This window comes from Alternaria rosae, assembly GCF_020736505.1.
Source record: "Alternaria rosae strain MPI-PUGE-AT-0040 chromosome Unknown BKA58scaffold_12, whole genome shotgun sequence".
NCBI lineage: Eukaryota > Fungi > Ascomycota > Dothideomycetes > Pleosporales > Pleosporaceae > Alternaria > Alternaria rosae.
In genome coordinates this window covers 159475-186436 of record NW_025763581.1, presented here as the reverse complement: position 1 = coordinate 186436, position 26962 = coordinate 159475, and the positions used below count along the sequence as shown (strand labels likewise).

Sequence of the window (26962 nt, the reverse complement as noted above, 5' to 3'; positions counted from 1 at the left end):
TCGGCCCTCCCGCTCGCATCTCGACCTCTCCCTCGAAACATGTTGCCTTTCTATCCAATCTATCCATGGCCATCGCAGCCTTGCTTTTACGCAAATTACCGACTTGGCCCTTGTCACGCAACTGTTTACTGCTTTGTTTTATAGCGCGCACAACGTTTCCATTGGAGAGGTTATGAAACTCCACAGCGATCGGCATGAATCCCCATACTAAAATTTACGAATCAGGCCATGCAGACGTAGTTCCTGGCTAAACCTGCAGAGATTGCCCACCAAGCCCGCGCCGCCGCGTCTTCGCAATGTCTTGATCGATCTTATCTGTAACTAGCAGGCGGGCGCACAGACGCTGCTCATAGTGATTCCCCAGCAACTTCAAACGACTGGGCAATCTGGGGGCGGCGGGCCCGCGGAAGACCTCGTTTGAGATGAATTGAGTGGTTGATCATGGGTAGATCATGGCCTGGAAATCTCCGAAACGAAACAGAAGAGCATATATACTGCAGGATCCTTCCTCAGTTTGTAGGATCATCAACACAGTTCTTTACAGATCAGTTGTCCAGCACTCTCTCTCTCTTCCTCTCTCTCTTCCTCTCTCTCTCTTACACTTCGGGCAGGCCTTTCTTTGCTCTACCCAAGTTCACCCTCTCTAGATATCCTAGTGGTATATACATTCTTTTTGGCTGAGCCACTATCTTTACATTTCAACACTCCAGCCTCAAACATCCACACGGACTTTTCACTACAAATACCATCAACATGAAGTACTCCGTCCCTGTTGTCCTCGCTCTCTCGAGCAGCGCTGCCGCCGCTCCCTTCGGCGACTACATTGACGCCATCTTCGGCACCAAGGACACGCGCCAGGCTCCTCCTCCACCTGGCTTCCCTTCGATGGGCATGCCGCCCATGGGTTCTCCCACCCCAGGTTTCCCTCCTATGGGTCCTCCTATGGGAACTGGTGCACCAACTCCCCCAATGGGTGCTCCCACCCCAGGCTTTCCCCCAATGGGTGCCCCAACTCCAGGCTTCCCGCCTATGGGCCCTCCTTCTGGCCTCCCACCGATGGGCGCACCAACCCCCGGTTTCCCTCCTATGGGCCCACCCATGGGCACCGGAGCCCCAACACCACCCGGCTTCCCCATGCCCATGCCCACCGGCGGCTTCCCAGGCGGCCCTGGCGGTCCAGGCGGCTCCAGCAACATGCCCCCCTCATGGCCCGTTCGCGCCCGCGCCGCCCGCAATCTAGCCATCGACTACCAGCTCGCTCCTCGCCAAGGCGGCGACCTGCCCCTCCCCAGCTTCTCTCTCGCAGACCCAGAGAACGGCGGTGCACCTCTTCCTACTGAGACCGACTCTGGCTCACCCGGAGGTGGCTTCCCTGGTCTACCTACTCCCACCGGTGCCCCCGAAGGCCCAGGCGGTGGCTTCCCAGCGCCCACAGGCGGATTCCCTGGTCTGCCAACCGGCGCACCTGAAGGACCTGGTGGACCAGGCGGCCCAGGTGGTTTCCCAACAGACCTCCCTTCTTTCCCCATGCCCACTGGCGGTGCGCCTGGAGGCGGTTTCCCCGGTCTCCCTGGCACAGGCATGCCCGGTCTGCCTACCACCATGGAGACGATGACACGTGGGCCTAAGCCGACTGGTATGCCTGAGCTGCCAGGCCAGGAGGATGGTCAGCAGGGTCCTGGTGGTGATGGCGGTTCCGGTGGCTGGTGGAGCTGGTTCAGTGGATTGTTTGGCGGTGGTAAGGGTGGTGAGGGTGAGGGTGCTGGAGCTGGTGAAGGTGCTGGAAGTGGAATCGGCGCTTAGATGCCTGGCTTCTTTGATTCATGAAGCCCGGTACAGGTTCGATGTGCTGGATGATGGAGGAGAGGGAGAAGACGTCTTGATGGCGCTATTGGTTTCGATTCTTGTTCACATACTTTACACATTCACTTTTCTACAAACAAATCATACATGCCAATATGGTAGAATGACAGACAAGCAAGTTCATCTCAGCATAAGCATCACTTTTACAGCATGTTCCCTAGAATCTTGGACGAACTCAGCTAAATGTCAAAGTTAAAAGTTAAAGATCAAATGCCATTATATATATGTATATCAACGACACATGTACCACAATGTTAAAGAACGTAATCATCAAAATTGACCGCCGCCGTTGAGGGCAGCAATCGGGTATCTTAGAAAGGCAGGCCATGCCATATCACCATCCTCCTTCTCCAGTAACTATGCTTCTTGAACTTTTTTAGGGTTCCCGCACCATATAGTCTGTTTTGTGTGACGGTCGTCGGGTTGAATTGACGCCTCCCAGATGCATTTATGCTTTGTATGCGAACAAGTAATGTGTTGTTCCCCTTTTTGAACACCAATTATTACCGAGCTACGCCGAAGGATGAAAGAATTGGAGAGTTTGCGCTTGTTGAAGTGCATGAGTCCTGTTGAAAGGATGGACTCTATTGCGTGTTGTTGAACATCAAATAAGAAGTGGAGATCAGTCTGAGGGGAGCTCCTCTAGAACTGGGCCTTGCTGTGTTGAATACAGTAAGACCGGGTGTCGTAACGGATCATGCAAGCCTAGTTGGACATAGCCAGGCTCCTCATGCCATTGGTGACCTCGACGGCGGCCGCCTTGGCAGCGTCGATAAGGCTTGGGTTCTCTTCCTTGCGAGGTCCGGCCTTCTCGCCGTTTGTGCCGTTCACGTTGCTTTCGCCGTTGACTGGCTTTTTCGCTTCCTCTCCGTTTGTGCCAGGAAGGTCGACACTGTTGGGGTCAACCAACGGCTTGTCCATGTCCTTGACTTCTAGTCCGTCGAAGATGGGGAAGATGCCACGAGTGGCGTGGAAGTCGTTATGGACTGTAGGATTGTTAGTTGAAAGAGCTGAATGAGTAAGCGAATATACTAACCGATGTTCAGGAGATACCAGGTGTCTACAACATCCTGAATCACGTAACGTGATGGGCTTACACCTGCGTGGCAATTGGCCCACTGTTGTCCGAGACGGTAGAACTCGTCCTTCCAGGCAAGGAAGCTGACTGTCTCGACAATAGTCGGCTGCACAATCTCCTTGCCAGGGAATACACCCCATGTGACAGCATTTGGTCCTTCGTTGGGAGCGTTCGTCTTCAAGTCGCCATCCTTGTTGACCGCGTAGTATGTGAACTCAGGGTCGCGCTCGAGACGTGTGATGATCTCCGAGATGTGCTCTGGAGAGACAAAGACTTCTAGGTATGCCTTCTGGTAGACGTAACCATTGCGTGGGCCCCAACCAAAGACAGGATCCGAAGACTTGGCTCCGTTAACAGCAGGCTGGGAGTTGATGGTCAGGAAACCACGACGGTTCAGGTCGATGAGATCATCAGTGATCGATCCAGCTTCAGTCGTAATGGGCTGTTCACTCCATGGCAACGAGTCGAGCTTTCCCTCCATGTAGCGTACGAAGAGTTCGGACAGATCCCTAATCGACATTGGTGTGCCCCATAGCTTGATATTCTGCTCATTGGTTCCCTTCAGACCAATGCCATATGAGTCCAATTCACCGAACGCAGGTGAACGAGAATCTCCCCAGCGACCGTTCGGGAACTCGTCCCAATCTTGTGTGCGTGCGATGTACGATCGATTGCGGTTGCGCCAGAAGATGGGTCGTACGTTCTCGTCGCGTCGGTTGAGGGCCAGGGAAGGCCGCCATGGAAGGGGCTTCTCTAGCGGTGACTCGGGGTCTGGTAGGAGGTCTAGTTCTTCAAGGACCATGCGAGTGGCTTGTGCGAGATTCATGGTATAGCTATATGAGAATTAGTCGGCAATCTTTTAGTCTTAGGCGCCAACTTACAAGTGCAGATGTATGATACCAGCATCGATCAGCCTCCGGCACATGTCTGCGACCAGACTCTTGCCAACTTCACGGACTTCCACATCGTCGTTCTTGACAGGCTCCAAAGCCTCGGTCCAGTTCTTCGGAATGTTGCACTTCGTCCATTGAGCTCGGCGTAAAAATGCCGCGTATGTGTGGATCGGCATAATACCAGGAATGATGGGAACGTCGATGCCCTTGGCACGAACCTTCCTGACCCACTCAAGGAAGAGATCGGTATCGTAGAACATCTGTGTGACGATGAAGGTTCCTCCAGCATCCACCTTCTCCTTGAGATGGTCGATGAGCTCATCGACGTTGTCATTGTCGTCGCTTCCTTCGGAGTATCCGGCCACACCAATGTCGAAATGGTTTCCGTACTTCTCCTTGATGTATACGACGAGGTCCTTGGCATAGCGGAAGCCACCTGCCGTCGCCTCCCACTTTTCTCTCTCACGCGGCGGGTCTCCCCTCAGCGCAAGGATGTTTGTGCAGCCTGCGTTGTATGCGTCGCGGAGGGCGTCATCAAGCTTGGACTTTTCCATATCGGTGCATGTAAGATGCATGCATGTTTCGAGGCCGTAGACTGATTGTGCGACCTTGACCATTTCGCAGGTCAGCTTGGAGTGGCGGCCACCGGCGCCCCAGGTGAGGTCAATGAACTGCGGACCGAAGCCATGCATGCGGTCCATGCGGTCGTAGAGGTTTTGGACTCCCTAGATGAGGTCAGCGTCCTGCTCTTTGTGCCAGCGACATCAGGGTACGGCATACCTGCGCTGTCTTGGGCGGGAAGAATTCGAAGGAGAAGGTTGGCTTTCCCTCCTCCCGCGCCTGGGCGAGTTTCTGAGAGATGTGCATGATGGGGAGGTATAGGACAAGTAGAAAGAGAAGAGGGAGGAAAATGTAGAGTCTGCGTCAATTCTCCCGACGTTAGTGAAATGTATATGAGAGATATGCACCCCGCGGTGGAATTCGGGAGATGTGCAAGGATGCTGCGTACTGCGGTGTTGACGAGCTATCCAAAGTATCGTTTGCGGGCCCAGCGATCTGCGAGTGTCCGCGACATGTACCACTGCTGTCTTGCGGTCGGTCAGTAGGCGAGAGGTGAGTGATGCGTTGATGTACAGTTTTCCTTAGCGGAAGGTTGACGTTGAAGCGGTTAGCGCAGTACGGAGGCACAATCGGAGCCCTCCAGCCCTGCCAAGTGTGGCCCATCTTCGGCGGTCTACCATGACTACTCTGGCACCACGGGCTGATCCGGTGGCTATGCGTGACATGTGCATGCGGTGGGCGCGCTTCGTCACAGGAGATGCAGAGAGCGCTTGGGCAGGTCGCAAGTCGCGCATATTATAATGTGGCATTGCATGTGGTGATGGATGTGGCATGGAGCCCCACAAACGTGTCCCGTCCCACACGAGCTCCCCTCCACCGCTGGTGGCCGATTCATCTCTTCCCCGGGTTTACCCTATGCGGTAATCCCGGATCATCATCGTTGCGCAGGAAGTGTGTCTGTTACTTGTACAACGACTGGCAGCCTCCCTTCTTCTATACACACATAGACACACCGCAGCTATGCCGCCCATCACGCGCCCCCGTCGCATCGTCGGCGTCTCGCTGAAAATGTACTTCGACCTGCCCAGCACCCTATCCTACGTCCGCGGCGTCTTGCAGCTTGACGGCGACGCCTGGAACTCGCGCATAGATCTCTTCGTCATCCCCGACTTCGTCTCCCTCACCGAATCTGCCCGCATCCTCGAGTCTTCATCCATCATGCTTGGCGCTCAAGACACCATGTGGGAGGACAAGGGCGCATACACCGGCGAGGTCAGCCCACTGGTGCTGCGCCAGGCAGGTGCGCGCATAGTAGAGATTGGACATGCGGAGCGGAGGGCCATATTCGGTGAGACAGACGAGACGGTCGCGAAGAAGGCTGGTGCAGCAGCCAGGAACGGCCTCATTCCGCTGGTGTGCATTGGCGAGAAGACGCACCACAGCGTCGCATCAGCAGCTGTCGGTGCAGCTATACAAGAGTGCAAGCCCCAGGTCATGTCAGTGCTGGCTGCGGTCCCGGACGACACTGAGGTAATTCTGGCCTACGAGCCTGTCTGGGCCATTGGCGCAAAAGAGCCCGCCGACCCCGACCACGTTGTCAATGTCACGAAAGAGCTTAGGAAGCTGGCTGCTGGCAGAGTGGGCACCACAAGAATCGTCTACGGAGGAAGTGCTGGGCCTGGCACCTTTGCAAAGATTGCCGAAGGGGTAGATGGCTTATTCTTGGGTCGTTTCGCGCATGACATCAAGAATCTCAAGAAGGTTATCGAAGAAGTTGGTGGAGCTTGAGGTCGCTACGGATGACCATACAGCTGTTGAAGCTCTCGTTCTTTTTCGCATTAATCATCCAGCGGGATCGGAGTCGGGGAAGGGGGATAAGGCGAAGAAGCCAGCCGGGTGAGATTACTTATCTTCTCATCATCACCATCCATCTCGTCATGCGCTCAGGTATAAAGAGAATGACGTGCCGTTCTGGTGCCTTCTCTCAAACTGATCCATCTCATGTTCTCTGAGAGCACGTGCAATGCACCTTCCTCTTCTATCAGCACTTCTGTTGACGTTGCATCATGTTGACTGGCGCGGAACACATGTCCATTCGCAAAGACAGTAACCAACTAATTGCCGCTGTACGCAATCTGCTCGACTCGATCATCGGTACATTTCGCGATCCTGGCGAACGAGGTTATGACAGTCGTTCGGCACTAGGCAGGAGCGACGCGCACCTGTCCATGCTGAACAAGTACGGGGCCCCCAGGAGCAGAAGGTGCGAACGACCACGAGGAGATTTTGAGCCATCGAACATCCGAATGTACCGACGATCTATATCTCCTTGTACGTTCTCACCAGCTTTCGGCGCTTCAACACTGGAAAGCACCGAGGACCGAAACCCTCCGAAGACCACCGACATGAACCTTCAATGCCACATGCTCCACACTTCGCATAGGACTCTTAGTCGCAGTCTCGTGTCACGTTCTTCGGATGCCGATTTCGGTTGCCGATAGCCTGTACGCAGTGGAGGGATGTCCCGCAGAGCAAATGCATGCTTTCACAATGGATAAGGCAATGCAGATTCTATGGACAACTCTGTGCTGGACCGGAAGCGTCGTTCCCTGTAATCGCGAAAAGCCCGAATTCCTTCGGATCAGAGGGGGCACGGCATACGCCGCTAGGATCCTGGGTCGCAGTCTTACTGGGATGCTGATGGCTCGGATCCACGGAAGATGCGGTCTGCCTTTTGGACACCTGGCAAACTTGCCTATTACCGACTGAGAGGTTGCAAGAGCGCGTTAATCGGAACGAATTATGGAAATCGTCGTGCGACGTGCGGTCAACCAGGCTTACATTTCGAATGCGACTGGAGCCTGCACGAAACATTGCAACCCCCTCGGAACACTTTATACGATACATCAGCCACAATTAACTCCAACCAAGAGCCCAGTATTTGTGCATCTACTAATTCCCGGGGCTTGGTTTCAAGAAACACCAGTCTTCCTCCATCGTAGGCCAGATTGGGTTAGGCGGATTTCCGCGCGGAATCAATCCGCCGCCTTCCCGTTACGTGGTCGGATGAGCGCAAGCTACTCGCCAAATGCCCTACGCTTCGATACCGTGCACACCGGATTCTGAGGCCACCATGCACACCTCGGTAGTGGAACGCGGGGGGCTGGCTCTGGGCCCTCCCTTGCAGTTTGACACCAACTGCGGAATTGATTTATCGATCATAAGATGCACATGCAACCACAACAGCTTCGCCGCACGAGGCCGGACTGCATACGATCTGGACTTAGTCGAAGGAGTTGGTCGTTCTCGTCACACAGATCTGCAACTGCTTCAATCGCAACGTTACACGCGATTGCACTTCGGAACGACACCATCAGTAATCGATGTCGCCTACACGACTCGTTTGCGAGACGTCAAAAGGAACTCTTATGCACGGCTTCAGAGATGCCGTGAGCGACATGACGTTTGGGAATAACGCCTGCACCACTCATCCGGATCTAGCGTTCCTAGCACGCTTTCCCCGCAAAGTCAACCCCAATCAGTGACGGCCCGACGATCATTTAGCTCCAAAGTCTAGGCTCCGCACACATCCCCAGCTTTCGCGCGCTTCATCTCCACTCGACTCCGCAGAACCGATCTTATTTCCTGCAGCTGCAGATCCCTTACTGGTTGTCACTGAGTCGGATCACGATCACGTTACAACGTTCAACGCGTACCATTTGCATTGCGACCGTTTTGGGCACTAGGGTCGCCGAGGTCTTGCCCATACGGCGAGGCTACGAGTGTGATCAATTGTGTTTTACGAAGAAGCATGCTTATCGTAGAGTCCTTGATCGGAATTTACATCTCCAATTGTTCATTCGGACGCTCATTACCATGCACTTTTGGATAAGCCTCGATGGTATTATAGGCAAAACCTCTGGGGTGTGCAATGTGACTGCACGGAACGCCACTGTTGTTTCTGGGGATGCGTCGCCAGGGAAGCCACGTCCGCAGCTAAGGATGAACTCCTCATGACTCCGGCGAATCAAGACCTGGCCGCCCTTCGAGCTCTAGTCTGGGCAGATCTGCCCTCCCGCCAATTCGACTACGTGCATCAGGTCCAACGCGGAGCCGCAGCGGTTGGTCCTCAAACTCTTGTTCTACCGGGGTGGCCTGGCTGCACCTGCCACATACTTGGTGATGATCCCTTGCTTTCGTCCGCGGCTACGCTTTCTTGGAATTGGAATCCGTGCCTCAAGGTTTGCGGAGCACCATCGTTACGTTACCTACACTCTTAATGAAGATTGTCTGCCCACCTATATCAGTCCTATCCTCCATCTTCTAGCCTCCTATGTCACGTTACGAGAACTCCTCAGCTACTACCACTTCCTCCACTGGCCATCATCACGAAACATCCTCGTCTAATACTAACTCTAACGGAAGCGGTCTGTTCGATAACCACATCGCCTGTATGACTTCCAACCACGACCACAAGTACGCAACAAACGACGCCCATCTCGGTGCGACTACGGCTCGGGACGCGGAGACTCTATCAGCCGGATCAACTGCGAGGAACGAGTCGACGACAAGAATGATGGACAACCCCAACGCCTTGGAGAAGGACTTTTCTCGGCAAGATGGTAAAACACTTTTGCGACGCGTACTTCCGAATTCAGCTTACACTCTCTAGCTTACGGCAACGGATATGGCGGACACGCACACCTCGATGCTTCGGCCGATTCTGGTACCGCGCTGCATCAAATCCGAACAGCAGGTAGCATCTCCATCTCGCCAGAGCTTTTCGAGAAGCTGTACTTGTCACCTCCGAACAAAGTAAAGGGAGATCTGCGCAAGACGTTCGGTAACCCAACACCTCTGTAAGTTCTCATCACATACTTCGGGTTCGTGGATGCTAACATTGCACAGCGCTTTGATCGGTTTCTTGCTGTCGCTACACCCATTGAGCATGACCCTTATGGGATGGCGAGGCGCCGGTGGAAGTGGAGCTGCAAGCACCGGATGGTATTACTTCTGCGGTGGTCTGCTCATGATCCTCGGTGGCCTTGGTGAAGTATGTTTGTCCCGGAACCTGTAATAGCAAACGCTAACAGCTGTCACAGTGGATTCTCGGCAACACCTTTCCCTTCGTTGTCTTTTGCTCTTTCGGTGCCTTCTGGCTCGGTTTCGCCGCAACTCTCCAACCTTTCTACAACTCGTACGGCGCATACGCGGATCCAAGCGTCCAAGGCGACACAGGTCTCGGGTCTGTGGGCTTCAATGTTGGTCTTGGTACGTTCCCTACGACATGATACGGAACTGTTTTCTAACGGTTGATATAGCATACTTCCTCATCATGATGGGCATTCTTTGCCTCGTCTACCTCGTTTGCTCTATCCGCACAAATCTTGTCTTCTTCCTCATCTTCTTCACCCTTGTACCTGCCTTTGGTCTCCTTGCCGGAAGCTACCTCCAGCTTGCCAATGGCCGAGCAGCTCTTGCAGTCAAACTTGCCGAAGCTGCTGGTGCTTTCACCTTCGTCACATGTCTTTGTGGATGGTATATCTTCTTCGCCATTATGCTGGCTAGTGTCGACTTCCCATTCGATCTACCTCGTAAGTTTGCCCATATTTCTAGCAATCGTCTGATCGTCTGCTAACATGATAAAGTCGTCGATCTATCCAGTGTAGTCAAGGGAGCCAGCGAGAAGCGCAAGGTCGACCACATGGAGTAAACGATACCTTGACGCTGTACGGTCGGATGATGGAGCATTGGACATGGAGGTGGCAAACAAGCGGGGATGTCAAGAGTGGGTCAGATACCAGACGAAAGGCACGCTACGCGCGTCAGAAAGTCGAGGCGGCGATGTTATCAGTGGCCGATGAGAGAGTGAAGCTATTCTTTCCCTTTCATCATGTCCCAATGCTGAGAGTAATGTTTATAAGTCACGCACGAAATAGTAATTCTACAACTCACGCATTCACATCTCTCAACATGTGCTAACCTGTCTGCATGTCCAATGGATTGTTACGATCCAAGAAATGGTCGCGTGTCCATCGCATGACGAATCCCACCAGCTGGTGTCGGGCTCGCCCGAGCCATTTTGATCCTGCCAATCTCACGACGACTAAACGATCATTTCAGCCTTAGAATTAGGGAATTCGAGACACAATTTCCGCGAAAGCATAACATCGCAGCCTCGTTCTGGTCGACGCGCCGTGTCGCATGAAGCCCCATGTAACAGAGTTGACAGGTCTGACACGTTCGACCCCGATTTACGGGTCCGCCAACCAACTCCTTCAAGCGAACAGATGGTACGTGCATATATACATATAACCAAACCGACGAACACATATAGCCATCTTGCTAAGTAAATATCTAATATTCAACGACCTGCCAAACTCGCATCCAACTTCCCCTCCCACGCTCCACACCACACGTCACTACCATGATTTACCCGGTGGAAGCAGCCCCCATGCATGCCACACGGCACACCACGTCCACCAGCACATCAACCCGTCCGCGGAGGCGAAGTACATCATCAAGTCGCTCCTCCGCATCCCAAAACTTCTCGCGCCCACATTTACAATCCATACCAAGGAAATCTGCTCCAGCGACCCTTCCTCTCAGAGCCCTCACAGACTCCTCCGCCCCCATCGCCCAAACCATCATCATAAAACCAAAACCACACATTCCCTCCACGTCGAGAAGTCGTTCCCGAAAACCCAAAATGGCAACCTACTTCCTCACAGGCGCAAACCGCGGCATTGGGTTGGAATTCGTAAGGCAACTCGCTGCCAACGGCTCCAACACCATCATTGCGGGCGTACGCTCGAAATCGGGTGACGTCGCCGAGTTGGAAGCGTTGAGCAAGAGCAATCCCAAAATTCACATCATCGAATGCGACGTCAGCTCTCTCGACTCCCTCTCCTCCATCGAATTCCGCGTCGCAGAAATCCTATCAAAGACCGGAGCGAGTCTAGACTACCTCTTCAACGTCGCTGGTATCAACGCGACTTCCAGTGATACGAGTCTGACGCTGGATCCCAAGAGTATGAACGAGCACATGCAAACCAACGTCCTGGGACCCGCGAAGATCGTCGAGTCGCTAAGGAAATACCTCGCTCGTGGCTCCACCGTCTTGAACATGTCTTCCGGCCTCGGCAGTCTAACCGTAGCGACGGATGTAACAAAGTGCTGTACTTATAGTATGAGTAAAGCGGCGTTGAACATGTTGACGGTGCACCAGGCGAAGGATTTGAAGAAGGGTGGGGTTAAAGTGATTTGTATGGATCCCGGGTGGGTCAAGACAAGGATGGGTGGGGAGGGCGCGATGATTGAGGCGGAAGTTAGCGTGGGGAGTATGTTGGAGGTTGTGAGTGGGTTGAAGGAACAGGATAGTGGGAAGTTTTTTAGGTATGACGGCGTGCCTGTGGCGTGGTAGATTGGGTAATGGCTGGGGAGAAGATGGAGATGGGGTGGTGTGCATAGTAATTCGGAATATAGTCGGATGGTATCTAAATCGACAGTGAACTGTATATATCTGGCTGTGACTTCCAGTTGTGGCGTAACGCCGACCTGTCCACATCCTCTACTCCGCCACAGGGCACAAATCGTAGTTACCAGCAACATTGTTCCCCCACCACTGCGGAAACGGAATCGCCGGGCCTCCAGCTCCAAATACAGCAAACGACAAGATGAACAAGCAAGTCAAGCTCGCGCCATCAAAGGCACCCGCAATAAGGTACGAGTAGTCCTTGAAGATGCGGGGACGGTAGTTCCTTAGGTAGAACTGCGTGAAGAAACCCACAATCGTCCAGCTGAGAAGCACGCAAGTCTGACTCTGGTTGTAAGGAATGTATCCCGCGTACTGAATGAACTGAGGGAAGTTGATCTCGCGGAGGGAGAAGTTACCGATCTTGGGCACGAAGCGCACGAAGATGCGATGAGCGAGGACGATGGCGGCACCGATGAGAAGGCCAAAGGGAACGATGGAGTAGGCCTTTCCTTGCTTGTACAGGTACGCGGCGAGCGCCCAGGTGGAGGCGTTGGTGTTGTAGGATTGGATGGTTGCGCCACTCCACGACGCGTTGCCGTCGGTGTCAGCGAGGAGGTGCTTGTTTCCTGTTACGATGGAGATCATGACGGCGTAGTTGATGAAGCCGCCAAGGACTGTACCGTAGATCTGTGTCATGAACATGACGCGAGGAGGGATCTTGAGGTATTCGCCTAGTTTCAGGTCCATGCTGAGTTGCACGGCGCTGTTGATGACGTTGTGAGACCACGCGGCGAAGTACATGTTGCCAATGGGGCGGCCGGGGAGGATCAATCCGGCAATGACCTTGGACAGGTTGTTCGTTGCAATACCGTTACCAAAGCGGGCGTAGAGGAGTGTGCTGAAAGGCGAGATGATAGTGCCCATTACCAGTGCGATAACGTAGGCCCAGACGGGGAGAGTGACGTTCTCCTTGATGACAACGACGAGACCGAGCACAAAACTGACGACAAGGACGACGAGGTACCACCACTGTGGCGCGTCCTTGTAGTGCTTGGCCATGTGCGCGTGGTGAGGATCATCAAACTTTCCTTTTTTAGCATCTTTGAACGCTCGAACTGTGTCGCCGCCCCAGAAGAGCACGATGTGGGCGATGAGAGCACCGATCGCGGCATTGGCCATGAACATGGCGTAGGCGAAAGTACCAGTGATCCTCGGCAGACCGTATTGCAGTAGAGCCTTCTCATCCAAAACGCCACCAATGAAGACGCTTTCGCTTGGGTACTGCTTGCCCTCCTGTGTCAGGAGACGTGTTGACATGAAAGGGAGGTCCTTTGAACCCCAAGCGTTGCCGTAGTAAATGCCGAGCATGATGAAAAAGCAGAAGACAAAGCCGGCAGTCTGGTGGAGCTGCAGCTTGAGAGGCAGTGACGACTGAAAAGAAGTGATCTGGAATATATTAGTGTCTACGAAGTACAAGTGATTCGGAATGTCTCCTTACATATTGCCAGTCGAGCGAAATGCTGAACCAACCAAGACCCTCGTTGTTTGTAGCACCGCCAAAGAGGTTGGTAAGCGTAGCTGCTGTGTTTCCAGTCGCGTGCATGGCAGCCAGGCAAGGAATCGAGATGGAGTTCAGCCAGGGGAAGATGTAGGCAGGAAAGAACTCGTAGACGAACATGCAGGAGAAGGCGATCCAGAACCATCGGAGAGGCTTTGAGTCTTTGACGGTCTGCCAGTGAAGACCTTGAAGGACCTTGACTGTAGGAAGACTGCTCCAGTAGACCGAGTCAACGTGCCATACGCAGATGGGGCGCATGATACCGCAGATACCGTAGCCGAAGAGTCCAATAGAGATGGTGCTGAAGATGACTGTGACAGGGCTCAGAGGCATGTCGTAGAACAGGTCAGATGCAGCGAAGACCTGACTGGCGGGAGCAGCAATCGATGCGGAGGTTGCGGTGATGGATGTGATGGCATGCTCTTTCAAGTTCCATTCGCCATGGTTGAAGAAGGACATGATTGTAATCCACATAGGCGCCTTGCCAACTCCACCCTTTTCCCTCCACCGAGCCTCGAACTTGTCGCCGCGGGGTAGTAGCTTGGTCCATCCCCTGCCGAGGAAGTAGGCCATGAGGACGATGAATGTTCCTTGGATGGTGACGAGAGTGGGTTTGAACTGGTCTCGTCAGCTTCCAAGATACGCAGCCTGCGGAGATGTGGACTTACCTGGTAGATCTGGTACACAACGGCTTGGAATCCTGATAGAACGGTGGCCAGAAGCAGACTTCGGAAAGTCAACGCAGGCACAAAGTCGTCTCGCATTGGCAGTAGATAGGCTGCTGCGTCGGCGCCAGTAACAATGACATGGTCCTCATCGTCGCCGTCCTTGTCGTGCCCATCGCCATCGTACTCGGGAAGAGCTGCCTTGATCTCAGGGTCCAAGGGGCCTTTGATGTCGATGTCTCCGTCGTGAGCAGCATGCTTCTTTTCGCTGAAGTCGTTGATCGCTTCGTGGCTCGGGAGATTGACGGCCTTGCCCTCGACAGCGTCGGGCCTGCCCAGGATCATCACATCACCAAGAGGATTCGCTGCCATGGTTGCGCGTGGTAATGATTTGATTCATTGTCCGAGCGGGGAGTATTGTTCCTCAAATATACAAGTTCACGTGCTCTAGTGCAAACGCGTTATCGTGGTTCTTTCACCTGTGTGATTGCGGCGAGGTTGCGCGCAATAGCACGTCAGATAAGGGCCCCTGTTGCACGAGCGATAGGAGGCATACTCCTAGGTTTGAAAGGGCAGGTGTCCCATGTCACAAAGCGGCCGAATACAGAAGGGTGTCTAAAGGCCATGCAAGGCGGTGTTGGTGGCACGGCAGGTAACCTAATCGTGCAACCCGTGGGTCCTATCACTTCTTCCCTTCGTATTCTAGAACTCCCGGCATATCAGGAAACAAAGTCTTCAACCGTATATTGGGCAAGCAACTGCGGGGATAGCGAGGTCGCACCATCCCGTGTCGGAGATGCCGTTCCAAAGGGGATGGTCTGGCGCCCATTCACTACCCCAGGCTGATAGCGATCGATAGACAACGGAAAAATTGTCGCCACCGAGGCTGGGATGGCATCATTCGCAGACATGATCTCGTATATCGAATGTGTCCGGAAGAAGCATTCGCCGTGCTTATGACCGCGCGACAGGCCAATCGCGGTCTGACTTTGTGTCGCCGAACAACTGCAGCGCAATTTAGGGAAGTTTCCTCGGCGTTCGTGCTACGGACGATCCTGTCTCGTACAATTGGGGCGCTGGTCGTTTGGCGTTGTCCTCGAGCACGCGACGATAAGCGTTGCCAAGTGGGGGTGGCGCCTGCTTAGGCGTGCTTGTCCATCACAAGTTGGACCCTTTGTGGGTTGAAGCTTGCCATTATGGACGGGGTTCCCGCGAGCTGCGGCGTCGTGGCTCGAAATGCGGTAGTTAGGCCCGCAGTGGTACCGTGGTGCGCGAAGATAAGCAGCCGAATCCCGAGATGCCGTTAGTCTGATTTCCGGTCGATGCAACCCGCTCTTCGACGGTTTCCACGCGAACGATAATTCATCCTGATGAGTGAAAGAGGATCAAGGTTTGTCGTATGTGAGAGCGCGCAGCAGTGTACATAAGATTTAGTACTAGGAAATTGTTAGTGCTGACATCCAGGCAGCCATCTTGGCACTTGAACAAGCTGACTCATCTCTGCAGGCAAGCGCTCTGCATACAAGTCATGCAATATAGCAACGAGCCTCAAGATGGTGAGCGGAGTTCATGATCTGACTGCATTTATGTACCCGGGAACCGCTTTCTTGGAACGTGTGCTGCAAGGTATCATTCGTCAATTGACCTCAAGTTCGTCCAGCTCATCAGCCCACCTTTTCCAAGTGCTGTTCCACTCTGCGAAGCTGCATTTCAACAACATCAAAGGGATACACCCTCAGCTCATACTATCTTCAGGTCGAATAGCATCAGCCTTTTTTTTCTTGCACTGTCCATAGCCTGTATCCCCTCTAGGCATGTTTATGTTATCTCCAGAGGAAGGATCAACCTTTTTACGCCGTACAACGTACACCAGTATATTCTTCGAAACGTCGCTTTGCTCAATTGCCACGACCTATAATTGTTTTCTCTAGGTACGTGAGAACTGAGAGATATCTCCGTTGATACATGAAGTATATCAGTCTCCATCAATTCAACGCAGCCCGATCGTTGATCCAACGCTCTATCAGTCTTGTCACTTCACCTCAACTAAGCGCCTTCTCATCTCGTTCTCGGATACACGAAAGGATGAGGCGAGTTATTAGAGAAGCTAGTTTTCATGACTGATGCTCTTCTGTTGTTCTCCAGTCCACGTTTGGCGAATGGCGATTCAGAGAGGACACACAAACACAAAATTATTTCACTCAGCCGCTTCAAATCTCCAAGAACGTGTGTGCCATCGGCTAGCAACATCTACACCATTCACTATGTATCCAAGTAAAACATACATACCCACAATGCTCTAGTCGTTTCTCGTGTCCACCTCACATTCCGAAACCTTCTCTCGAGACATATTCTGCGAAAGCCCTCCCACATAGTCCTTCGTCCATCCGAATCTGGTCAACTCCAAAACCACCATGTCCACGCACGAGCGCTCCATCCCCAGCTTCTCTGACCTCTCCCCAACCGTCAAACCAGAACAATGCTGTAGCTCTCTCTCCTTCTGCCTCCCCACCTCCCTCGCCTTCGCCAAACGCCTAACCTGGGAACAAACCCCCTGGATCCCCCACACACTAAACTACAAATCCGCGAACCCAATCGACGAAGCCGATGCACACCGCATCGCCACCTACCTTTCCCTCCGCGGCCACTCAGTCTTGGCTCGAGACGTACAATGCGCCTTACTCTTCGGAAGCACAATACTAGACCAAGACCAGATGACAGGTTCAATGGGGTTGTATCCGCACATCTTCGTCATCTTTCCCCACGCTACCATGGTACCTTGTCTCGATCCCCAATTCCTCAAGATCTGGCATGACGACATTATCAAACCGGCGTTCGACCGCGCGTGGAAAGACTCTGATCTCGCAACAGTCTATGGGTCGTCGCTAGACACTCCAACACGTGTCTTACCTCCAACCGGCGTCCGCACATCGCGCGATACATTTCCAGCATCTGGTTTCCTCGAGCGCCTGCGCAATGGGAAGTGCGGGGCTGTGCGAGACTACTGGCCTAGCTGGATAGATAGCTCGTGGTATCTCGGTCTTGAAGGCAAGTATACTGGTACACGGACTGCGATCTACGACGCAGCCTGGGATGCTATACAGGGCATGTTGAAAGACCATCCGCAGTTATCTCCGTACCAAGATCCCATCTTACTATCGGTGTCGAGAGGCGTGGTACATGTGAATCCCAGGTTGAGCACGAAAGACAAGTATAGATGTGTGGCGCAGGAATGGGATCGGCTCGTTGATTCGCGGTTTGTGAAAAAGGGATCATTTCAGGTGGTCTTTGAGACTGTGGTTGGGGATACCCCGGAGCCGGAGGATTATTTTGAGGGGGAAGAGATTATGAGGGATGAGGAGCTTTTAGATGAAGGGGAAATCAAGAAGATCAGGGAAAAGGAGGAGATGTTGAAGAAACGGGAGAAGGTAATTCTGGAGGATGAGGAGATGGTGGGGAATGAGATGGTGGTGGCAGACGAGCCGGTGGAGACGACTTTGGCTGTGGAAGGAAAAAATGAAGGCATCAAGAGGAAGGGAGACAGCAAATTACCTACAAGTGACGATGAGTATCGCAATAAGCGGAGGAGGAGGGGTTAGGTCACTGGTGCCTCTCGTACGAGTGCCTTGCCCTCTTGATCGTGGAAAAGCTCACGGTCAAAGAAAGAGACGCGGTTGAAAGAGAAGCGAAAGAGTCATACGGATCAAACAGCAAAGAGTGTAATGAAAAGAGTTCATCAAAGCTATCCAAGCTTACCATACAACGCCAACAAATGCAATACTCCGGCTATGCACTGCCAAAATGCGATAGCGATGATGAGATGTTTCCTTTCATGTCAGGTGGTACCAGCGATCCTATTTACGCTGTTCATCAACCCTGGCCCTGGCCCCAGCATCATCCACAACCTTCTCCTATCTCGGCTTCGGCCGCCGGAAAGGGTGTGCCTCAGTATTGAACACCCAATTATCCAAGCTAATCATATCCGGCGTGCTGAAGATGAGGTAGAAATACTTCAATGTCTCCGCCGTCCAGAAACTCTCCATCTTGTTCTCGATATTGTCATCCCGTGTGTAGGGTACATCGCCCACACCAGGAACGGATTTGTAAGCCCGTCCTGGAGCTTTTGGCGCCACAAAAGTAACGTCTCGGACTTGTCCGTTGGCGTATGAAGTTCGGGATGCGGCAACGATGCTGGTGAACATGTCCCACGCGTCATCGAGATATTGCCGGTCACCAGTGATACGGTACATGATGAAGACGGACTCAATGGCTTCGGGCCTGAGCAAGTAACGCTTGTCGCGGATGTTGGTGAAGCCAGGTGGGATCTTGTACTTTTCTACTGCGTCGTTGAAAGATTCAACATATTTGCTGCTGTAATGATACAGGGCACCCTCTTCCCAAGCTGTTTGGTTCCAGGGGCAGGTTTTCCGGGAGTCGCAGGGGACCATATCGAATGTCTCGGGCATGATGCCAGTTTGTGTGGCGGCGTAGGCGTATATGCATCCCTTGGTAAGCTTCGCGCCGAGATCCACGTGGTCAGGGTCGGAAAACAGACGACCCGCTAGACCAAACATGCCACCAATGAAGCACGTAAGATGTTGCATAGTTGGGTCCAGTTTGGCTTCTTCGCCGTGTGTGAAGACATCGCCGCACAGTAGTAGGTCTTCTCCGTGGAACTTGTCAGGAACCATGGGTCGGAACAACATGAATGCGTCAATCATCTCCGCTGAGTCGCGGTACATCTTCTCATACGCAGGTTCCACCCCGCCGAGCAGCGCATGCATCTTGGGGAAGTATTCGTACGTGCTGTCAGCAAGCGCGCCGATTGAGAAGAAGCGAGATTGGTTGAACTCTTCTTTCGCAGCATTCACCATGGTTGGCCATAGGCCAGGAAGCCTCGTACTATCCTGCGCGCGATCCATCATTATGGTGATTCTCGCGACCGCGTCGTAGTACTTTGGCTCTGACGTAACCTGCGCCAGCCGCGTAAACTCCATGGTTAAGCTTCCGAGACAGGCGAAGCAGATATTACTCTCGGCGGAGAAGGCTACCCTCGGTACTTGTTTGACGCCCTCTACATTTAGCCAGCCCAAAGGTGTGTTATTCGTCGTGTCAAACGCTCGATACAACATCTCCCCAAGTTGTATCGCTTTCTTGAGCAAGATGGGCTTCCCACTCATGTCGTATGCGCTCAACAGCCCGCCAAGGTATCTGATAGTCGTTTCGAAGACGCTTACGGTGGTCAGATTGGTCTTGCCGAAATCTATGGCCGCGACAGCCTCCACGGCCTCTTCGAACTCTTCTTTCAGTCCCATGATCCACAACGTGTCTAATGAATCGACGAGTGTGGCACCCCAGCCGCCAAACGACTCCTCGCCCTCACCAGTGATTGGCTTAAGCTCATCCTGTGCCCATGCAAACTTCCTGTAATTATTCCAGCTATGCCTGAATTCGTCTCGCACGGCGACTCTGCGTTGTTCTCTCTGTTTTCTTTGCGCGTTTGTTTCGGGAAAGTCTTCGGACTGGACGCGAGGGAGTTTGCGAGGAGTGGTAGTCGGCAGCGGTATGTAGGAGGTGATCGTGTTCACAAAGGGCGCTTCTCGCCAATCATATGATTGCTCAGATTTGATGCGCGCGAGACTCGATCCATCGTGCATATACGCTTCGTGCACTTCGAATGGGACGGCGAGCGCATCGGTGGGCTGCGCGTACAGCCAGTAATACCCGCCGAACGCGACGGCCGAAAGAAGCGCATATATAAGGGTCCGCTTATGTTGTCTCGACATTGGCCGCTGGTATGGCACCCCGCGGGGCACTTTAATCCTACGCATTGTGAGATAAACGCGGAGACCTGTAGTCTCTCATCGAAATACAATGGGAGGAATGATGTCGTGACAGGTAAGCGGCCAACACCAAGTGGGTGGCCTGAATGTTTTATGCGATGTAGTTCGTCTAAGGTGGCATGCAATGATGAAGGAAAATATGCCGGGTGTGGTGATGCCACCGAAAAGTGTGTTGTTCATGAAACCGCCATGGTGAAGCCGGCGCAAGGACACCTCTCCAGTGTGGAGGGATGTAACGGAAGTGACCCATCTGCCAAGGCAAGACCCATTGCCGATCAAACAGAAGCTACAGGTCGAATCACCTCCGGTAACCGTAGCGCCAGAAGTGGCTATAGCACGTGTCGGCGAAATATATGAAGGTGCGTACAAGCGACGGTGTACTCTTCGTTGTGAGGCGCATGTGTTTAGCTGTGCCGGCGCGCTAGAGACGCGTTGTTGCGACGTGTCCGTGCATTTATTTGCCCTGCTTGCAGAGCGGTCACCATTGCATTCAATCGACTAAAAGCGTGGATTTCAATGGAAGTTCATTTTTCTACATGACAATACAAGCGAAAGACGGTTGCTGATGCCGGAGTAGTAACACAGCCTCGGGGAGGCGCACTCTCTGCATAGGCTTGTGCGTCGTGGGCTTGTCCCAACCTTGGAAAACAGCCCTTTGGCACGTGACTTGCTGTACACAAGCACATCAGCGACGATGCGCTGATAAGAAAGATAACGGGCCATCAAAGAGATGAGTTTCGCGAAGTAGGCGCGTCGGATTCAGGCTAGCTGTCCAGGTTGATCTTATGATGGAGTGCTCTTCTGAACAAGACGGTTCGTTTTAGCCAGGAGCGATGATAGAACATACTCACCCTGTGTTGAACGCATGTATAATCCTGTATCTGTACCATAAAAGTACAACAATAACCAGCTTACTTTCTTTGATCTAGCATGCTACCCCAATGACACAGCAGTACTCTGTCGTAAGAATCGCCTCACAGTCTCAAGCAGTCAGAAAGAACATGTGAACTTGAAATGCTTGCAGCATTGACCGCAACGCACGCGGGGTATTCTAGCACCCGCCCGTTCCCATCATCAATAGTCCCATAATCATAATTTCGTAAACATCCCTCCAGATATGCCTAATCACTCGCCTTGTACTTCTCCCGATACTCATCCAATCTCTTGAGATCCTCCTCTCCACCCAAACTCCTCAGATACTCCACAACATCATCCAGCGTCAAGATAGCCAGCACAGGAATCCCATACTGTTTCCTAACCTCGCCAATCGCACTGGGGCCGGGCTTTCCATCGTCATCAGTCGCTGTCGGCATCTTCTCCCGCCTATCAAAAGCGACGATGATGCCCACAAGCTCACCACCCTCCCTCTTGATAATATCGATAGCCTCTCTAATCGCCGTACCAGCCGTAATGACATCATCCACAATAACAATCTTCTTCCCCTTCAGACTCGCACCGACGATATTGCCTCCTTCACCATGATCCTTGGCTTCTTTGCGGTTGAAACTGTAGCTCTTCTGTCCGTACTTGGCCATGTCCAGATCTGCGAGCTTGTCGACTGATGCTGCTGCGAGGGGAATACCCTTATAGGCTGGGCCGAAGAGAATGTCCCATTGGAACGAAGGCTCGGAGTCACCGTGGTTCTTCAGTGTGTGTGCGTATGCTGAGGAGATGGAGCGCAGGAGGTCGGCGCGGTGGAAGAGGCCAGCATTGAAGAAGTAGGGCGATATGCGCTTGGACTTGAGAGTGAAGGTGCCGAATTTTAGAGCGCCGGCTGAGACGCAGTCTTTAAGGAAGTTTTGCTTGAATTCGGGGAGCGACATGGTTGGAATTGTAGTTGTTTGTAGTTATCCTGAAGTGGGTGAGGCTATCTGAACTTTTCTTTCCGATCTCGTTCCTTTCCGAGCTCGGAAGCAGGGAGTCTTCGAGAAGGTGGGCCGTGCACCGAGACCGTCATTGCCCAAGTTGCTTCGCCAGAACTTTTCGTGAGCATCACGAACGCCGCCCCACGCTATCTGCTACCCGCGCATCTACCACCTGCGTCTGTCTACTGTTTCCCTTAGCTTCGTCGGTCTGATAGAGGTTTTTCGGGCGTCTGGGGGATTTTGTTCGTGCGGCTGTTGACAATCAGGCGCAACATTTCTTTACGCCGCCATCACAACCTGACATCTTCAAGATGGCAATGTATGTCTTCCTTGCAGCCAATACAGCCTTCAAAGCCATAGCAATGCTAATTCAATGCTAGCTGGGACTCGATAACAGGGCGCAAGTCCAAGGACACGGCACCCGCGCCCGCCTCGCCCCAAAATGCCGACTTCGTAAAAGAAGACACCTTCCAACCCACACCCTTCGACCCCAATACGGCCATTCAAAACCCCTCAGAATTCCTGCTCGACCCCTCACAACTGCATCCTCTTGCCGGCCTCAACCAAGACACACTCGACTACCTAAACCTCGAAGACAGCGTCCTCTCGGACCTGCCCGGCGCACAATCCGCTCTCCCCTCACGCGGCTGGTCTGACGACTTATGTTACGGCACGGGCGTGTCGTATCTGTCTGCGCTGACGATAGGAGGAGCGTGGGGATTAGCCGAGGGCCTGCAAAAGAACCCACCCAGCATGCCCCCGCGGTTGCGCATCAACGGCGTGCTCAATGCGATAACACGGCGAGGACCTTTTCTGGGAAACAGCGCAGGTGTGATCGCTATGGTGTATAATGGTATGAATAGCACGATTGGGTACTACCGGGGCAAGCACGATATGAGTAACAGTGTGGTGGCGGGCGCATTGAGCGGCGCGCTGTTCAAGAGCACGAGAGGGACAAGGCAGATGGCTATCAGCTCGGGTATTTGCGCGACTGTAGCGGGAGGATGGGCGGTACGTTCAATCAAATCTCGGTATTTTCTTGACGAAAGCTAACAGCCCACCAGATAACACGAAAAGTCTTCTTCGAGCCCGACCTGAAATCAGTCGATTAAACCCGAGATAAAAAGCGATTGCGCCCAGCAACAAATAACAATCTACCGCTCCCCCTACCGAAGTAGGCCCAGCGATATCCTTCTCACCTTCGTCTACAGTTCGACGTTTCTCCTGCATTTACACGATCGAGTCGATCTTAGCGCATGCCCCTCCTCACCACTCTGCGGGCCTTCCTGCCCAATCTTGTACAATAAGGCTGGCGTTCATTATACGGAGGATCAAGACCCTGTTTTTCTACGAGAGTTTCTTAGAAAAAGGTCTGGGTGTTGGTGTTGGACTGGGAATGGTGGCCGGCTGTCTTTTTGGACGGGCGAGGGCTACTGTGATGTGTACTGTGTATGTGTGTATGTGTATGTAGGGATGAAGTGATGGAATGGAGACCAAGTTAATGATATATTTGAACAAATGCGTCCAAGCGAGAAGGGGGTGTGGAACTGCCGCGTGTTTTGTTCGTTTGACTGACTCGATTGCCTGTTAGCGTGAATTGGTCGTAACTGACACAAGGGATCGAGTTGAAAGCGAGCACTCTATCATTGATATTCATGAAAAGCAGCCTCGTCTGACGTCTGAAGTCACAGACAGCTATCGTCAACCACGGAGAGACCCATATCTACAGACATCATAGCCCGGTAAACCACCCAGAACGCCAAATTGCAATGATCATGTCACCATCACAAATGTCTTTCCCATCAACTCGAGCTTAAGCCTTCTTAGCGAATTCGACACGCAGGATAAGATGCCCGAAACCGACTGATTACAAGAGTTAGCAACAACATCCCCACTCACAGACTTGATCGAAAACTTACATCCATCCATCTTCTCACACGCCTTTGCAGCATCGCTCCGATCCGCATAACTAACAAACGCAAAGCCCTTGGCCCGTCCAGTCTCCCTATCCTTGGCAAGGAAAACACGAGTAACATGACCATACTTGGAGAACATATCGCGCAGGTCCTGTTCCTCCGCGAATTCAGACACGTTGGTAACACGCAGGGTAGCGCTATCGTCGCGGTCGAATTTGCCGCCCATCTTCTCGCCTGCGCCAGCACGGCCACGCAGATGAGGAGGAACGTAGCCGCCAGAGCCAGTGCCCAGACTGCCTCCTGCGCCGCCGGGCGCGTCGTCGGGCATTTCTGCGGGGGCGACGTCGCCTTCGGGGGCCATGGTGTCTTTGAAGGGACATTTTGTGGTGAAATGGTCGCCTTGGCAGATACGGCACTTGATCTTTGCGTTCTTGAGTTCGGCCTTCTTCTTCGCTTCGTCGCCCTTATCTTCGCTGCTGGCTTTCCAGTTGGAGACGGGGCGGAAGGCGATGTTTTCGGCGACCGAGACGGTGTCTGTTTGTGGGCCTGCGGGCTTGCCCTTTTCTTGTCCGAATTTCGCCCATTGCTTTCGTTCGGCGACGCGTGGGTTTACGATTTGCTTTACGACGGTCTTCTTAATGCGCCGTGTTGTCTTGTATTTCCTGCCGTCTTCGCCGATGCGGTAGGAGATGACGGTTTCGGTTCCGTCTTTGTTCTTGATGACTTGTTGGGGAGGGAGGGAGGTGAGGGAGGACTCCTCGTCCTCTTCTTCCGCCCAGTCGGTGCGGCTGTAACATTATTGTCAGCTTAACGCTTTCTAATCCGGGGAGATGTATGTAGAAGCTCGCGGCTTGGTAGGCGGTATGGGAGCGACATGGGAGCGATATAGGAAGGCTATAGGCGTGGGAATCCGGAGAAAAGGTGCGCATAAACTCACCCTGCAGTCTTGGACATATTTGCGGTTGTGGTTGTGTTGTTGGGGGTGTCGGGTAGGTAGGTAGTCGGGATCCCTTATGATACAGAAAGTGAGAAGTGGCGGCGGCCGGTGGGGCAATTCAATGTGTGCGGTGCGCCGCCAAGATTTCGCGCTAATAGGGTGTTGCGACTCATCAGTCCCTTTCCCCAACTGCATCAACCATGGTACGCTCAATAGGCTTCGTTGCATTACTGAGAAGATAGTCACGTTCCTTTTGAAGATACAGAAAATCGTGTCTTTTGCAGGCTGGTGAGTCATCATCTAGACATTTCAGCTTCACAATCATTGCCCATATCAGGATTCAGTCACCAATTAAGTCACTGTTCATACTGAAGTAGATTAGCAATCATCACAGTAAGCCATGCCAACTCAGTGGTTGTACGGTCTCGTTTCAGATACACCCGTGAGTCATAGCTGGGACTTGAGCAAGCCGGATCGGTAGAACCATACTCAAGCTCAAGATGATAGCATTAAGTTGATAATAATAAACCTAACCAACAAGTCCAACCATCCTCCAGCAATTCAAGGAAACGTAACATCCATCAAATCGTCTCTCTGACCCCGACCAGCCGATGACTCAAGACCCGACTCTTCTATCCTTCAGAGCCCAGATTCCATTGCACCCTGCCTCTTCCAGGTCCCTGGAACTGGCCGATTGGCACCGGCTTAGGCTGCTGAATAATATCGCTGTTATTCCTAGGGATCGTTTGAACGACTGGCTTGGAAGTGTTGGCGGTGGTGTGGAACACCGTGTCACTGCTGCCTCTAGGGAGCTTGGGCTTTTGGATGTGGTGAGGCGACCACGGCGTGTTGAAGTCGTTGACAAAGGGTGTCTGCGAAGGTATCGACTGTGCGGACGGTGAAAATTGAGGTGACTGCTGCATCAGCTGTGGTGAGCCTTGCGCGTAGTCGATGAGGAGGCTATGTCTTGTGAGTATACCCCGGTCAGTCATTGTAGGAAGGGTGATTTTACTCCTGTGGTTGAGCACTGCCCCTTCGACTTGGTTGTACACTGCTTGCCACACTACCATTCCCACCCGCTATACTGCCCGGAGCACTCCCGTACGTTGCTGCATGATGTGACTGTGGCGTGGCGGGCAACCATCCACTACTCGTGATGCCCTCGGCGTCCATAAGTCGCTGGAGCAGATCTTCGGTGATGACGAGCAAGTGTTCCATGGCACTGAGACGTGAGTCTTCTTTTGCAGAGCAGCAGTGTACGTACGATCTACTCGAAGGATTGTGTTCGACGATGCAAGCTCCAATTTTTCTTGAGGAAGTCGGAGCGAAACTTATCACGTCTAGACAACGATTCGGTCCATATATCGCGCGCGCGTTCGCTGGGATGGATCAGTCACCCGCAATCAACAGTATGCAGATTCAGAAGGTCATACCGAGTACTCTTGTCCGCGTGCTTTCCAGAGAGTCCTCTGAGTCTTTGTCCTCCATGCGATGGAGAATCTGGCTCGCCGTTCGTTCCAGCGCCAGGCTCTCGTAACTGCTGCTCTTGCCGTGCTTCATTTCTTTGAGTGTCTCGATCATAGCGGTCAGCCGTCAATACCCGAGAGAGGTTCGACTTCTTGGATTTGTTCGACTGTCCCGATGAAGATGCGGTAGAGTCGCCGGTGTCCGCGCGCCTGACAGGTCCAAACTTGTCGAACGTCGTCAGTTCTTTGGCGAAGTTCTTGAGGGAAGATGTTCGAGTGAGGTCTGAATTTGAGTTTGTACGACTTAGGGCTGGTGAGGTCCCAGCTGATCTTGAACCGTCGAATTGACGAGTGCTCCTGCGTTTTTCGAGCCGAAGTTGATGAAGTCGCTCTTCCTGATGTGCGGCTTCTTTCGTACGCTGCTCCTGCCTGGCAAGGTAGACGTCCCGAACGCTGGTGTATCGGTCTAGACGATGGGGGTTCTTGCTATGATATGGGTTAAGCTGAGGTCCTAGTGCAATTCTCTCCGCAAGGGTTGGAGGAAGAGCTGGCTGCGAGTGTCTCCTTGATCGGCTTGAGGTTTGTGTAGAGGCTTGTGATGCGCTCGACGTGCTTGATCTGATCGAGATGGGTCTATTGCCGGATCCTGTGGAGTTAGCTCTCGCTAGGCCGGGTCGCCCGTATGGGGGATCCAGGATGGTCGTTTCTTGTATGGTTGCGAGCTTTAGGCTCTGCCGATATTGTTCTTGCCAATACCAGGCTGGAGGTGCGCAGGAACCGCAGGTAAATGGGAACGTTGTTACGTTCGCGAATCGGCCCTGCTGGATGTCTGCTGTCAGC

General features: G+C 53.0%; 12 protein-coding genes across 12 annotated transcripts; 6 read left to right on the top strand and 6 right to left on the bottom strand.

The window, feature by feature from the left end:
• Window positions 1-753: 753 nt before the first annotated feature.
• Window positions 754-1803, top strand: BKA58DRAFT_444420 (uncharacterized protein; the record flags this gene model as incomplete). The annotated part of the gene is made up of 1 exon (XM_046174066.1): window positions 754-1803. One exon carries the CDS (start codon window positions 754-756, stop codon window positions 1801-1803), a length of 1050 nt encoding a protein of 349 aa, XP_046020463.1.
• A 765-nt stretch (window positions 1804-2568) lies between these two features.
• BKA58DRAFT_406051 (methylenetetrahydrofolate reductase-domain-containing protein) lies at window positions 2569-4701 on the bottom strand (the record flags this gene model as incomplete). Its single annotated transcript, XM_046171933.1, has 4 exons — window positions 2569-2849; window positions 2900-3774; window positions 3823-4559; window positions 4615-4701. The coding sequence occupies 4 exons, from the start codon at window positions 4699-4701 to the stop codon at window positions 2569-2571; spliced, it is 1980 nt and encodes a 659-aa protein (XP_046020462.1).
• A 472-nt stretch (window positions 4702-5173) lies between these two features.
• On the top strand, window positions 5174-6575 carry BKA58DRAFT_56385 (Triosephosphate isomerase). The gene has a single exon (XM_046175543.1). The coding sequence runs from the start codon at window positions 5416-5418 to the stop codon at window positions 6181-6183; it is 768 nt and encodes a 255-aa protein (XP_046020461.1). The 5' UTR covers window positions 5174-5415; the 3' UTR covers window positions 6184-6575.
• Window positions 6576-8848: 2273 nt separating this feature from the next.
• On the top strand, window positions 8849-10108 carry BKA58DRAFT_414841 (GPR1/FUN34/yaaH family-domain-containing protein; the record flags this gene model as incomplete). Its single annotated transcript, XM_046172512.1, has 6 exons — window positions 8849-9017; window positions 9068-9254; window positions 9304-9448; window positions 9498-9666; window positions 9717-9989; window positions 10044-10108. 6 exons carry the CDS (start codon window positions 8849-8851, stop codon window positions 10106-10108), a joined length of 1008 nt encoding a protein of 335 aa, XP_046020460.1.
• A 996-nt stretch (window positions 10109-11104) lies between these two features.
• Window positions 11105-11818, top strand: BKA58DRAFT_444416 (short chain dehydrogenase/reductase SDR; the record flags this gene model as incomplete). The annotated part of the gene is made up of 1 exon (XM_046174065.1): window positions 11105-11818. One exon carries the CDS (start codon window positions 11105-11107, stop codon window positions 11816-11818), a length of 714 nt encoding a protein of 237 aa, XP_046020459.1.
• A 73-nt stretch (window positions 11819-11891) lies between these two features.
• BKA58DRAFT_56258 (OPT oligopeptide transporter protein-domain-containing protein) lies at window positions 11892-14593 on the bottom strand. The gene is made up of 3 exons (XM_046175540.1): window positions 14099-14593; window positions 13371-14048; window positions 11892-13318 (listed from the first exon to the last, which is right to left on the bottom strand). The coding sequence occupies exons 1-3, from the start codon at window positions 14465-14467 to the stop codon at window positions 11966-11968; spliced, it is 2400 nt and encodes a 799-aa protein (XP_046020458.1). The 5' UTR covers window positions 14468-14593; the 3' UTR covers window positions 11892-11965.
• Window positions 14594-16515: 1922 nt separating this feature from the next.
• BKA58DRAFT_286741 (uncharacterized protein) lies at window positions 16516-17412 on the top strand (the record flags this gene model as incomplete). The annotated part of the gene is made up of 1 exon (XM_046166850.1): window positions 16516-17412. A coding segment is annotated over one exon (897 nt), but the record flags the coding sequence as incomplete, so codon positions are not given.
• A 594-nt stretch (window positions 17413-18006) lies between these two features.
• On the bottom strand, window positions 18007-19926 carry BKA58DRAFT_325047 (class I alpha-mannosidase; the record flags this gene model as incomplete). Its single annotated transcript, XM_046167990.1, has 1 exon — window positions 18007-19926. The coding sequence occupies one exon, from the start codon at window positions 19924-19926 to the stop codon at window positions 18007-18009; it is 1920 nt and encodes a 639-aa protein (XP_046020456.1).
• Window positions 19927-20860: 934 nt separating this feature from the next.
• BKA58DRAFT_56240 (phosphoribosyltransferase-like protein) lies at window positions 20861-21835 on the bottom strand. The gene has a single exon (XM_046175539.1). The coding sequence runs from the start codon at window positions 21759-21761 to the stop codon at window positions 21060-21062; it is 702 nt and encodes a 233-aa protein (XP_046020455.1). The 5' UTR covers window positions 21762-21835; the 3' UTR covers window positions 20861-21059.
• An 82-nt stretch (window positions 21836-21917) lies between these two features.
• Window positions 21918-23108, top strand: BKA58DRAFT_56210 (mitochondrial import inner membrane translocase subunit tim23). The gene is made up of 3 exons (XM_046175538.1): window positions 21918-22122; window positions 22184-22814; window positions 22868-23108. Exons 1-3 carry the CDS (start codon window positions 22115-22117, stop codon window positions 22913-22915), a joined length of 687 nt encoding a protein of 228 aa, XP_046020454.1. The 5' UTR covers window positions 21918-22114; the 3' UTR covers window positions 22916-23108.
• A 448-nt stretch (window positions 23109-23556) lies between these two features.
• On the bottom strand, window positions 23557-25000 carry BKA58DRAFT_56205 (eukaryotic translation initiation factor 3 subunit G-domain-containing protein). The gene is made up of 3 exons (XM_046175537.1): window positions 24657-25000; window positions 23723-24507; window positions 23557-23666 (listed from the first exon to the last, which is right to left on the bottom strand). Exons 1-3 carry the CDS (start codon window positions 24671-24673, stop codon window positions 23617-23619), a joined length of 852 nt encoding a protein of 283 aa, XP_046020453.1. The 5' UTR covers window positions 24674-25000; the 3' UTR covers window positions 23557-23616.
• BKA58DRAFT_432468 (uncharacterized protein) lies at window positions 24852-26459 on the bottom strand. Its single transcript, XM_046173133.1, has 3 exons — window positions 26090-26459; window positions 25669-26035; window positions 24852-25616 (listed from the first exon to the last, which is right to left on the bottom strand). Exons 1-3 carry the CDS (start codon window positions 26235-26237, stop codon window positions 25289-25291), a joined length of 843 nt encoding a protein of 280 aa, XP_046020452.1. The 5' UTR covers window positions 26238-26459; the 3' UTR covers window positions 24852-25288.
• Between the last annotated feature and the right edge of the window lie 503 nt (window positions 26460-26962).

Bases quoted from the DNA above. Each gene is read 5' to 3' on its own strand.
- BKA58DRAFT_56210 (XM_046175538.1), top strand. The intron at 22,815-22,867 runs GTACGTTCAATC...ACAGCCCACCAG, and splicing joins CTGTAGCGGGAGGATGGGCG to ATAACACGAAAAGTCTTCTT.
- BKA58DRAFT_432468 (XM_046173133.1), bottom strand. From the start codon at position 26,237: ATGATCGAGACACTCAAAGAAATGAAGCACGGCAAGAGCAGCAGTTAC. The intron at 26,036-26,089 runs GTATGACCTTCT...GATCCATCCCAG, and splicing joins CACGCGGACAAGAGTACTCG to CGAACGCGCGCGCGATATAT. The intron at 25,617-25,668 runs GTAAAATCACCC...CACAAGACATAG, and splicing joins GGCAGTGCTCAACCACAGGA to CCTCCTCATCGACTACGCGC.
- BKA58DRAFT_56258 (XM_046175540.1), bottom strand. From the start codon at position 14,467: ATGGCAGCGAATCCTCTTGGTGATGTGATGATCCTGGGCAGGCCCGAC. The intron at 14,049-14,098 runs GTAAGTCCACAT...TGACGAGACCAG, and splicing joins TTGTGTACCAGATCTACCAG to TTCAAACCCACTCTCGTCAC. The intron at 13,319-13,370 runs GTAAGGAGACAT...AATATATTCCAG, and splicing joins TTTCGCTCGACTGGCAATAT to ATCACTTCTTTTCAGTCGTC.
- BKA58DRAFT_56385 (XM_046175543.1), top strand. From the start codon at position 5,416: ATGCCGCCCATCACGCGCCCCCGTCGCATCGTCGGCGTCTCGCTGAAA.
- BKA58DRAFT_56205 (XM_046175537.1), bottom strand. The intron at 23,667-23,722 runs GTAAGTTTTCGA...TCTTGTAATCAG, and splicing joins GTGTGAGAAGATGGATGGAT to TCGGTTTCGGGCATCTTATC.
- BKA58DRAFT_56240 (XM_046175539.1), bottom strand. From the start codon at position 21,761: ATGTCGCTCCCCGAATTCAAGCAAAACTTCCTTAAAGACTGCGTCTCA.